At 37.9% G+C, this 12815-nt stretch overlaps 3 protein-coding genes and 1 non-coding gene across 4 annotated transcripts in view; all 4 read left to right on the forward strand.

Moving 5' to 3' along the window:
- CBG12889 overlaps positions 1 to 1283 on the forward strand; it is a gene marked incomplete at both ends in the record, with an annotated part of 8347 nt that extends 7064 nt beyond the window's left edge. Inside the window, 2 exons of the mRNA XM_002640294.2 lie at positions 1107 to 1228; positions 1274 to 1283. Of these exons, the coding sequence (XP_002640340.2) occupies positions 1107 to 1228; positions 1274 to 1283 (132 nt within the window). The remainder of the gene's footprint in view (positions 1 to 1106; positions 1229 to 1273) is intronic.
- A 260-nt stretch (positions 1284 to 1543) lies between these two features.
- On the forward strand, positions 1544 to 1617 carry CBG29080. The gene has a single exon. It is a non-coding gene (tRNA).
- A 177-nt stretch (positions 1618 to 1794) lies between these two features.
- CBG12890 lies at positions 1795 to 10100 on the forward strand (the record flags this gene model as incomplete). Its single annotated transcript, XM_002640295.1, has 5 exons — positions 1795 to 1866; positions 6700 to 6774; positions 8882 to 9091; positions 9331 to 9588; positions 9639 to 10100. 5 exons carry the CDS (start codon positions 1795 to 1797, stop codon positions 10098 to 10100), a joined length of 1077 nt encoding a protein of 358 aa, XP_002640341.1.
- Positions 10101 to 10647: 547 nt separating this feature from the next.
- Positions 10648 to 10731, forward strand: CBG25387 (the record flags this gene model as incomplete). The annotated part of the gene is made up of 1 exon (XM_045241217.1): positions 10648 to 10731. One exon carries the CDS (start codon positions 10648 to 10650, stop codon positions 10729 to 10731), a length of 84 nt encoding a protein of 27 aa, XP_045099342.1.
- Between the last annotated feature and the right edge of the window lie 2084 nt (positions 10732 to 12815).

The following is a 12815-nucleotide window of genomic DNA, read 5'->3' on the forward strand; positions in this document are numbered from 1 at the left end:
CGGCGGACCTGTCATTCCACAAGTTTTGAAAATTTCAAAAAACACATAAGGGGGGACCCTTATGTGATTTTTTTTCGATCAAACAGACAAACAATCCAAAAAGCACAAAAAAAAATATAGAAAATTGTATTGAGAGCTCAAAATTCGGTTCGAAATGACAACATTTTTGCTACCGAGCCTTCCGGGCCGCGCCCGGGCCTTGAAATTTTCCTCAGGCCCGCCCGGGCTTTGGCGGGCCGGCCCGGAATTTTACAAGTATGCCAATCCCGAGAATATTGAAAATTCAGAATTTACAAAATTACAGAACTCCAAAATATCGAACTTCTCACAAATTTTCTGAATTTTAGTTCCGAAGTTTGAAAAGAAAAAATATTCCCAATTAATCGAAATGTTGAAAATTGAAAAATATTGGAGTTCTAATATTCTGAGTTTCTGGGATTTTGATATTCAAAATTTATTACATTCTAAATATAGCATCTTCAATAAAATTAATAGTTTCTCGTGTTTATTCACAAAATTTTGAAACTGAAAAAAAACTTAATTTGGCATATCACCTAAATCTGCCTTAACTAGGTCATTGGGGCTTTGTCTGCATTGTAGCGTGTTAGTTTTCGCAGAAAAGAGTTTAAACTTTCACATACAGTCGTTCATGCAAACGCAATCACTTCAAAATGCAGACAAAATCTGAACTTGAGATTCTGAAATTCTAAAGTTTTAAAATTCTAATATTCTGAAGTTCTGAACTCCTAAAATTCTAAAATTCTTCAGAATTCATCGCGTTTACAAATAAGCTGATAGTTTCTCGAGTCTATTGTCAAAATTGCGAAACCGAAAAAAAATTATTTTGGCTTGTCACTTAAATCTACCTTAACTATATCGTCTTCGTTTTGTCTGCATTCTGACGTGATGGTTTTTGCAGAAATTATTTAAATTATCACATACCGTAGTTTCTGCAAACGTTATCACGTCAAATTGTAGGCAAAAGCCCGGTTTTAGGAATGGAAAAGAGCACTAAATAAAACTCAATATTTTTACAAAAAAAAGCATGAAAATTCTGAGATTCTGAAATCTCGAAATATTTAAATTTAGCAATTAATGACTTCCAGGCTCGCGAAGACCGTCAACTCCGTGATCGTGAGCACTGGGACTGGGAGGATGAGACTGTTTCAACTACAATCACCACAATCACCTCATTCTCGGATAAGGAGCTACGCGCCAAACATGAGCAGTAAGCTTGGAAAAATCCTAGACATCGTGAAAAATATGTTTTCAGATCCAAATGACAAAAGTCAGATAAAATAAGAAGAATTTGTATGTGATATCATCTCGAAGAGCGTTTTTTTTCGTTTCGCCCCGTTCCACTTTTAATGATGTTTTCTATTGTGTGCGTTTGTCTCTCTTCTCCCCATCATCATCATCATCAGCATTCCTTCATTTCTCTTCTACCACATACATACTAGAAATAAACATTTTGAATGTACACTCTTGTTCTCTTTCTCTTGCCACAACACTTTTCTTTGCAATCGGAAATAAAAGTGTTTGTGCCGCCATAGCTCAGTCGGTTAGAGCGTGGGTCTAATAAGCCCAAGGTCGCAGGTTCGACCCCTGCTGGCGGCAAATCTTTTTGAGTTTTTTTGGAATTTTTTCTTGAAACACCTGTCGAATCACGCTCCACCTTCCACCTGAATAAAAAACTGTCTCTCTCAAAATCAACATCGTAAATTGTGAATGATGCATCGCATCCTTTGTTTAGTTTCAAAACCTGACATTCGTATTCTTCCTCTTTCTTCCATCATGAAGATTCTCGAGGCTGAGACTTTTTCGACGTGCCGTTGGTACACGGAATCGCGGATTCTCTACGAGAAGGTATGTGATACAACTGTTTGACTACGGTATTAGTCATGATACAGAGAGTCGTCCGTATAAAGCGGCTTACCCATGAGAAGGTCCCTTCCTTTCGTACTGTTCTCTGTCTCTCTATGTGCATGTACTCACGGTTTCCCGTTGCATTTGACCTCCTCCTCCTAACACTATTTGCACAATGAGTCCCTATTCTTCTTCTAACCTAGAGAGAGAACAACATACATGAGGTGTACAGCCTTATTATTATTATTACATACAACTGATGTTCAAGAAGAAGAGGCAGTCCGTTTGAATTTGACGAGGAGGAGAATGAGCTAATGTGCCGTCCCCGTCTGTTTGTATTGTTTCGAATCGGAGGATTGTTGGGGAGAGAGGTGTGAGGTGTTAGAGGTAATTAGGCGAAACACGGTGTTGAAAAGACATCATACAGTAATCTCGCAAATTTTTCATTAGCCGTCGTTATTCAGAACACCGGAGTACCTGTAATAGAAGGGCTCCCAGCCCGAGCATTGATTTAATCATAAGAAGAGCTAGAATCCGGATCATTCCAGTTCAACCCTAAACATTTTTTTTTATAGAATCAATGAAACAGTAACTTTTGGTTTGGTGAGTTTTTTTAGTTTCCCTTTAGCCCTTTCATCCAAGAAGAGAAAACCTACAACCTGTAATAGAAGAGCCCCTACACTGTCAACTTTGAGCTTAATTATCTCAATTCCTGTGCAAGATACCAAACATTTTTCAACTTATAAAACATTTCTGATATTATAACAAACAATTTATCAGTAGACAACTTTTTGACAGGAAATGAGAGAATTGAGCTCAAAGTTGACGGTTTGGGTGCGCTTCTATTAGAGGGAATACCGTATCTAATTTTAAGGATTTTAAACTTATCAGAAAAATTTGAAAAATAGCAGACGTTTCAAAAACGGCTTCTTCTTAATACAATTTTCATTCTTAACTTTTCAAAACCTTGTTTCTGAAAAACCACTCATTCCAGAATTTTACCGCTACATAAATCCCGCATATACCCAACAAATATTATCTTTCCCTTTTTTCATAGTAGATACCAATTAATTGATACATAACTCCATTTAGTTATCGTACTGATTGTTATCTTATGTTCCATGAGACTCGGATGCTATAAATCCTAACCGAATTGCCTTTTTCAATGGTTTGCGGGAGATTTTTATGGATTCGGAGAAAAGTTGATTTATGGCAATCATCGTGTTTTCTGGATATAAAGTTTGTATTATACACGGTATTTCAAACCAATGGGTCGAAAATCGTGCCCCAGCGAACGTGAAAAAACACTGCGCAACGTGTCCAATTTTCTCTGGCTGAAGATCAAACTTTTAAACGTTGGGCGAAAAAATCGCGAGTTGCAATGCGTTGAATACAAATATTTAGGTCAAATCCACGTTAATTTTTAAATTATTAAATTTCGCCTGGTCTAAAAGTTTTCTGGGGCGCGATTGTCGACCCATTGGTTTGAAACACCGTGTTTTAGTTTCAAGAATATTTTTGTTCAGAAAGTTCTGTGCCTTTAGAAAAAATATTAGAAAAAATTCTCTGTTTCTCAAATAATTAATTTTTTTTTGTTTCTGTTTAGACAACGTTAATTGTAGCATTCCACACATATCTACTAGTTTCAGCTACTGATGACAAAAGAGAGAGATAGAAATTTTTCCGAGTTTTTTTTGAGTTTTGACGTGATGGTGTACAGTGTTTAGCTTTCATATTTTTTTCCACGACCCCCACCTTTCAAAATATTCCACCTTTAAAAATATTTGCTATTGATTCAAACGCTGACTTAAAAGGAGAACTTCAGCGTGAAGTTTCAAAAACTTCCAATTAAAAAATACAGTAATCCATATTAATTTTATCAAGGACTTTCTCTAGAGATCCCTATTTTCAAAAACCTGAACATTATGAATCTTAGCTTTTAAAAAGTCCTCCCTCTGCTCCGTCTCCAAAACCTCCAAGTTACTAGGGCAAACAATGCTTCTTCTTTTTTGCTCATCTCGTTCACACACTCTGTGTACCTTCTAGTTTAGTTTTTGAGTGTTAGGTATCACGTGTCAGTTTCTAACCCAATTTTTCGGTTCAATAAAGTTCTGGGGACTTTTAGGCCCCAAGAATTTTAGAAAATCTACAGATTAGTATCATTGATATGATAAAGAAACGCAGACAATCGGAAACAATCTCATCTTCTCGTTGAGAGAGACATATAGTTCATACATATATTTATGCGAGAACGTCTTGTCTTCTCCGCCTCCCTCTCTTTTCTCTTTTCGAGAACGTTCTCGACGCGTCTTCATAACTATTCGTTTGTCTCTTTCTTTTTTTTTTTAACTTTTCTTGAAACGGTCTGGTTTTCCAAAATTTTCTTTTGAAATTGAAATTCTTACGCATTTTTGTAGGTTTGATTCAAAACCGTTTAGTAAACTGAATATTTTCCGTTGAGAATGTATCTAGAATTTTTCAAAATTTTCCCTGTTACAAGAAGTCTATGAATAAGAATATGTTTACATGGTTTTATTGCGATTGGCATAAGCTATCATTTACCGTAAAACCTGTAATAGAAGTGCGAAGTGTTTATCATGATAGCAGCAACAATTTATTAGTTGACAAATTTTTTACATCTTTATCAGGAACCGAGATAAATGGGCTCAAAGTTGAAAGTCAGGGGGCACTTCTATTACAGGTTTTACGGTAATATTGAAATTCGACATTTTTGACTCCAAATTCACTTCTCATGTTCCCAGACATGTATTTTCTGCAAAACGAAGTTCAGAAAAACTTAAAATTTAAACAAAAAGTTGAAAGCAATACATTTTGTTCGGTAATTTTTTTTTACAAATGTTTCCTAAAAAAGTGTACCTGAAACCTGCAATAGAAGGGCCCCTAACTTTTAACTTTGAGTCAGTTTCTTGGTTCCGTTGAAAGATACAAAAAAGTTGTCAACTGATAAAATTTTGGGAATTTTACGAAAAACCTTTTATCCGTTGATCACATTTTGTTATCCCTCATAGGAATTGAGATAATTGAGCACAAACTTGACAGTGTGGGTGCCCTTTTATCACAGGCTCCGGGTAAAATTAAAAAAATATTTTTTCAACTCGAAATTCTCTTATAAAGTTCACCACCGTGCACTTTGTGAAACGAAGTTTAGGAAAACTTGTAATTGAAATAAAAAACTGGAAACAGTATAGTTTTAAAGCTATTTTAGAATGTTTCATTAACACTACGAAACATTTGTTGTTATTCATCTATTCCAGATAAGATAAGAAGCTATGGGTTACTGTAATCTTCCTCACTCCTTTCCTAAATACAATTCATTTATACCCAAACTCATATATCGTTTACAATTTTCCTACTCCTTTCTCAAAAATGTTTACATTTTTGAGTCTGCTGACCAACACAACTGACCATTACTCTCTTCTCTTGCTCCATATGTACTTCTTCATTATTACTGATAAACAAAATAGCCCCATTAATGGACACAAAATCAAAAGACAATGTTTTATTAGTAATAATAATAGATGGTTTGTGTTATATAGCATCGTTGGAAGCATAAGAACACGTTTAGGGAGATACAAAATTCCAGTTCAATTCTTAACATATTTTTTAGAAAATCGATGAAACAGTAATTGTTGTTCGGCGATTTACTTTCAAATTAATAACTGTTGTATTTTTGGTTTTGTGATTTCAACCAGGAAATATAATCCTAATACTGTCATTCTTGATTCTTGAGTATTTCCTTTCAAGACCATGCTGAATATTCTGGAGCTTTTGGCTCTAATGTAAACTTGTCAGGATGTAAACTTGGCAAAATTGCAGTGAATATTATATGGACGGCTATTAAATTTCTCAAAATTATCATGTTCTAGTTTGATTCTAATCTTTTGATCCCCTTACAAAATTTAAAACACCGTAAACACTCTAATAGAAGAGCGCCCAAACAGCCAATTTTGAGCCCATATATCTCGGCTCCTGTAAAATATATGAAAAGTGGTCAACTGATAAAATACTTATCATAATTTCAAAAATATTTTATCAGTTGATTACTTTTTGATATCTCTGACAGGAACCGAGATATATTATCTCAAAGTTAGCGGTTATTGTAATCTTCTATTACAGCATTTACAGTAGCTTAAATTCTATTTTTAAAAAACCTAGTTCGAATTTGTCTGATAGCTACTTGGAAGCTTCCTAACAATCGCGTGAAAAAGCATAATTTCCTCTTTTCTCTAAACCTCTTCCCTCTTTCCCCGAATTCCCCGGACTCTCACTCATTCGAACCCCTTCTTATTCCATTCTTACGGACTATTTGACAAAAACTCTCTCCTCCAACCTAGATGGGGTCTCGTTTTCCCACCATTCCTCTTCTCTTTTTTCTGTAGAGTTTTCTGTAGGTGATGGTGTTGCACTCCACACCTGTTAACTCTGCGTTTCTTTATCTTCTACACTCTGTCGTCTTCCTTACTTTGACCCTTGAAACGAAATAGTGTGTCGATCAGAGAGAGTCAATACCTCCCTCACCATTGTCACCGCACGTCCTCGCTTTCCGCCTCACCCCACACATACACCAACCGATGCACCATGTCTCTTCTGACCCGCGGTATAGACAGTAAGCCACGCCCACTTGGCACAGTGCCAACTGCTGCGTTAGAGTGTGTGTGGGGCACATACATTTACATACAAACGGACAGAGGGCGAGAGAGTTAGACAGGCGGGTACTGTCATTTTTCCTCGTTTTTTGTTGTTGTGGTCCTTTATCGATCGTATACATTTTTGTGATTTTTGTGATTTTGAATTTTGAAATTTTTCTTTCAGAACTCTCAATCTCAATCTGACAGATTCCCCGAATCGTCTTATCAATATCCAATCAGTCTACAGCAGATAGAAATGGTGAGTCTAGATTTTTTTTTGAATTTTTTTCCTGAATAAAAGTACTAGCTCTGGGTCATATTTTAGACTCTTAAATTAGCTCTTGAGCTCGCCTTTTAGCTCCGAAACATACCTTTAAGCTCAAAAGCTTAGCTCTAAGCTCCTAAGCTCACTTCTATGCACCCCAATTTCAATCCGAAAGTTCTTCCTAAAGTTTCCTTTTCAAATTTCTCGTCTCCCGCTCTCGTATCATCCTTATCAATCGCTTATCAATCACTAACTGCCAAGTAACTAGGCCAATTTCCGAAAAAAAATTTCCATCTCCTTCACCCGATCACTTTTATGATAACAAAAATGTCCTTCATTGCTGAGTGACGAGGGGGTTGCCAACAATTCATCAAGGACATCATCAGACCCCCTTCTTCGCCCCATTCATCCTATCCAATAGCATAAGGGACGGGGCTATGCGCAGAGAGACTTCCTCTCTCGAGATTCCAAAAAGTAGACTTGGCAACGTGCCAAATCGCGCGAGCGGCTGTTTGGGGTCAATTGCCCCCCCCCCCCCCCTTGTGCACAGAAGACGATGTGGAGACAGTGTGCTCTTCTTCGCTCAGAGTCATATGATGAGAGAGAAGGGGGATTAGGATAGGGACCAGCAGAAGGTGATGGTGGTGGGCGATGATGGGTAATTGCGAAGAAGTAGAGTTCTGGAAAAATGAAAAATAGGTGTTAATGGGTTTTTTGAAAGGTGATAAATAATGTTTTGCTAGAATGGAACTCTCAAGATTCAAAATTTTAACCTTACGGGAGGATTCTAGATGCCGGAAACAATTTTTCTGAAACAAAACTATTGGAAGTCGGTACCATCAATTGTGATCTCTAGACCCCAAGAATTCAATAGACATACAAAGTTTTCTTTTTAGGAGGTACTGTAATTCCTCTAATAGGAGCCTTACCAAACCGTAAACTTTGAGCTCAATTATCTCCATTCCTATTAAAGATATCAAAAATGTGTCAACTGATAAAATGTTATTGATGTTATGATAAACATTTTGTTAGTTGGCCACTTCTCGATATCTCTTGCAGGAACCGAGATAAATTGGCTCAAAGTTGAAAATTAGGTTTTGGCGTTCTTTTAGAGTGTTTACGGAACGTGCACATTTAGCTTAATTATCTCGATTTTTGTAAAAGATATCAAAAAGTTGTCAATTGAAAAATTGTTTCTCATAACATCAACAATATTTCATCAGTTGACAAATTTTTCATATCTTTCACAGAAATCGAGATAATTGAACTCAAAGTTGACGCGTTGGGTGGGCTTTGTTAGAGAAAGTACGGTATCATGCCTTGAGCAATCCGAAGGCCTTTAGCTCTCTGATTACCTAAGTTAGCCCTTTGACCCCATTCCAGATAGGCTCAAATTTCAAAATTTCCGCTGACTGATTACACTGACTCGGCTGTTCTTATGGTAATTTAGAGGCGCGTTGCGCATTATTCCCTCCATCTGCTTGCCCCTATGACAGATGGTGCTCACTCGCAATTGACGTCTTCAATCTCTTCGGCTTCCGATAAAATTCAAGTAGTTAAGGAATGGGTTTCTAACAAGCAGGTTTAGAGCGTGTTTCAGATTTTCAGAGTTCCATACCAGGCTATCTTGCCGTGAACACTCGAATGAAAGACCATCGCCCCTTTGAGCCTTTAAATCTCGCTTTCTGTGAGAGATATCAAAAAGTAGTTAACTGACAAAATGTTTACCATAATATCACTAATATTTTATCAGTTGACGACTTTTTGATATTCGTCACAGAAAATGGGATATATGGGCTCAAAGTTGACCGTTTGAGTGGCTCTGTCAACGGTAGATAAGGCTTGCAACCGTAGAACAGGCGTTTTTGAAAATCGATTACTCTTTAATACAGAATATTGGATATTCCTTTTGATCCAAACCGCCTGAGACCTTGTCATTCATTTTCCGCCGCTCATCAAACCCTTTCCGTTCGTTCCCTCATCCCGCCAATTATACGCCCCCCCCCCTCTTTTTACCCAATCAAATCAAATTTAGGTCAATCTACCAATAGGGATTTATTACTTCTCTTTTTTATATACCTAATTAAGCCCCGATTTCCAGCCTCCAAAGCTTCGTGCTCGTTCCACTTCGCGCTCTCGTACCGCCGTCTCCACGTCTCCAGCATCGTCTCGAGATTCGGTTTCTCCAAAAAGACGAGTTTCATCAAAATCAGCCAGAAAAGCATCCAAGTCACCAGCACGTGGACGTACTCCAAAAGTTGAGAAAAGTGCCAAGAAGACGCCAAAGTCTGTCCCAGCTACACCAAAATCGGTAAGTTCGAATGGCTTCTAGGGAATTCTCAAGATTCGTGAAAATAAACGAGACATTAGGCAATTAGAAGAGAAGTTAGAGAAAAAGAGGGAAGGTCAACGTCGCAAAACAACAACAAGCTCTTCGGGGAGTGAATGGCTAATTGAGCAGCTGCTGCTCATTGGCAGACCCCTTCTCTCTTCGTCTAACATCTTTCTCAAAATTATGCTCAGATTCCAAACCAATATTTCCATTTTCAGACCTCTCGCTCCCGATCCCGTTCTCGTGGTCGTCCAACGACCGCCAGCCGGGCGGCTCTGGCTACCAAGACCCCAAAGACCCCGGCAATCAAGGCTACTCCAGCTTCCACGTCTCAAAGAACCGCATCCAAATCGCAGACCAGAACTCCAGTACGCAATGTTGTGAAGACTACAGAAATCGCTGATGACGATGACACTCCAAGCAGACCAACCCTTCGTCAGAGACCAGTTAGAAATGCGACTGAATCGGCAACTACGGTAAGAGTCTTGATATCAGAGCCCTGGAATCTTATAAATTCATTTTTCAGATACGCCCAGGATCCCGTGTCTTCTCAAAATCTCCATCCAGAGCCAACAAAGGCTGCTGGACAGCTTGTGTCAAGAAAAGTGCAATCTCTGGATATAACACAGTCAGCAATCTTGCCATTAGAGCCTTCAACTTCCTCTATTGGTTGATCACTCTTCCATACGTTATCATCAGAACCTACTGGCACAAGTACAAGCCAAAGAGTGAGATCGCTTGTGCTCTGATCTTCATAGCCTGTCTTATCATACTCACTGTGGGGTACATCCGTCTGTTCCCCAAGTTCCACTCAAATATGATCAAGCTGGAGATAAGCACATCGTCCTTCCAAGCCGTCGTCTCCTCCATACCACCTATGGAAAGATCGCCGTGTGGTCCGAGAATGTGCACAATTGGGCTCAAGGCCATTGGCAATATCTTTCGGAGAAACTCAACAACAAGGCTACTCAAACTGGCCAGTAATTAAATTTAATAATTTTTCAAAAATTCCAAAATCCCATCTCATTTACTCCCCTTACTGTTCCCCTTCTTTTTAACATGGCGAGGTTAGGCACTCATATGGCGTGTACTAGTTGAAACTGCTTCGTCATACCAGTGCAAAAAATAGTTGATGCTCCTAGATAAGCTCCTCCCCCTTTAGTACTTCCAGCTAGGCAACTATTTAAGGCGTTGCAGCTCCAACTTACGCGCCTCCAACTGACTTCTTGATCATGACTCCTTATGAACAGTAATCCATTTTTTTTTTGTACTATCTCCTATATATCTCTCTGACTCTATCCTCCTCTCTCCTTCTCTCTCTCTCACTCCAAACCAATGTTCCTCCTTTCATCCCGTCTGATGTGCATTTTGCAAAATAATTCGGATATTCCCCAGCCTCTTCTCCCCATCTTATCATCACAATTTTTGATCTAATTCCCTTTTTCCCCTGAAAGTACTTTCTCTCAAATATTGTATCTGCCTTACATGTTACTGATGAATACTATAATTCAATAATAAAAGAGTTTATGCAAAAAATGTGGTTTTCTTCGTCTATAATTTACCGACATTACTGGGGAAAAGAAAATCTGGAGAACGCGGATAGCGCCGAACTACCGTAGGTAGCAAATACATTTATTTTCATATTTTTCCGGCAGTTTTCATTTTAGAAAATTCCAATTTCCGACTTGTTTGGAGGTTATTAACACAAAAGCTTTCGAAAAGCAATAGTAATCGAGACAAAATGACTGAAATTTTTAGGTTACTGTAGTTGTTGTTGTGGGACCTTCGACCACGGGAAGCGGTATTTCTCTTCAACAGTTTCGATTTTTGTTAATTGAACAATAATTGGAATATTTTTATGCTGATTTTTTTCCCTGATTCCACTCGACATAAACGATTACTAACAATATGATCTCAAAACTTTTGAAACTTTACTGAAACAGAAATACTCAGAGGAAATTTGGCCTAATAGCGCGTCATTTGGCAAGGCGCTACATGCATTTCACGCCTTGCCAAATCGACCCGCTATTAGCCGTTTTGGACCGCTATTAGCCGCATAGGGGCTCAATACGGTAGCTGTGAAGCGTATAGTAGCGCGGAATACGCTCCTAAATTAATTGTCGATTTACGTAGAAAAAAAATATCGGACTAACTATAGAAATGATGATCTTTATTAAATTACTGAAAACGTATAACAATAAAAGAGATTGGATAATGTAATATGATTGGATAGCAAAAAATTAGAGTGAAGTTGCAAGAGATGATGAAGGTGAATGAAGTGTGATGAATGAAGTGTAGAATGATTTAACGGATCCTCGTTCATGCCGTCATCGTTCGGAAATCATGCCGTCATCGTTCAGAAATAAATTAAAAGTAAATAATGCGCCAGGAAGATCGAGTGATCTTCGCTAATAGCCGGGAAGATGCCGAGAAGGCGCCACTCGACGCTAAAATCCTCTGAGTTAGTATTCGTACAATTATGCTTCAAATTATCAAAAAACCACCATTACAGCAAAACTGAATACCGTAAAACCTGAGCGAGGGTGGGCGGAGCTTGGGTCTGGTAGCGAAATTCTTAAAGGAGCATGTATTTTTTGTACTTCTTTTTTAGCCTTTTTTGCTATTTTTCAATGAATTTCTTTTCGATTTTTAGCTTTTTCAAAAATAGGTAAAATTACAAAAATCGCTTTGAAAACTGTAAAAAACATTCTTTAATGATTTTGAATTTTGTCAGAACAAAAAAATTCGAAAAATCGCAAAAACAGAGCAAAAAAACAATGATATTCATCAAAAATTTGAGAAATCGGCCAGAAAATAATTACGAAAAACACATACGTTTTAAGGATTTTACTACCGGACCTAAGCTCCGCTCACTCCCGAGCTACGAGCATTGAAAAAGGAAGTCAACAGGAACACCCAAAATTGGCAACTATGTAACGAATTGTGCCAAAAATATACGATACGATTTTTCCAGTTAACAACTTCTTTTTTCAGAGTAAGATATACATATTACAAAGAAAAAAAAACAAATTCATATTCTGCAAAATTCATAATAAGCCTGATTTCGAGAAAACTGATGATGAGATTTAGTGAGTTCTGAGTTGAAAATGCGGGAAATTCGCAGTTTTTGGGAAGACGATTTGAGCAGAGAACGGGGTGAGAGCACGGACGCGGCCACCGGAGATTTCGATAATGAGTCCGTTGTTCATGCATTCTTGCAGTTCGGTTAGATGGACGTAGCACGACGGGCGGCCTGGAAATTGTAAAAAAACTAATTTTTTACTTTGAGCCGTTTTAACTCGGTTCCTGTAAAGGTATTAAATAGTTGTCGACTGATAAATTGTTTATCATAATATCACTAACATTTTATTAGTAGACATAACTTGCATAGGAACCAAGATAAATTAGGTCAAACTTGACACCGTGGGGGAGGGGCAGTTTTTACAGTAAATCAAAAAATATATAAATCCACCTGAACAATGGTCTCATCGGACTGTCCATCGGCAAAAACAATCAAATCGAACCGTTCGACAGCTTGTTTCTCGTCAATCGCCTCGATGAGCAGGCATGACAAATGGCCGCAAAATGACTTGACTCGGCTGGAATTCATTTCATTTTTTAAAACAAAAAGTTCCTAAATTTTGATTTTCAAACTTAAAGGGGGACATGAAAAAAAATAATGTTCTCGAAATTCCGTTCATAG

The sequence above is a fragment of the Caenorhabditis briggsae genome, assembly GCF_000004555.2.
Source record: "Caenorhabditis briggsae complete genome, chrI, whole genome shotgun sequence".
In the NCBI taxonomy this organism is placed as follows: Eukaryota; Metazoa; Nematoda; class Chromadorea; order Rhabditida; family Rhabditidae; genus Caenorhabditis; species Caenorhabditis briggsae.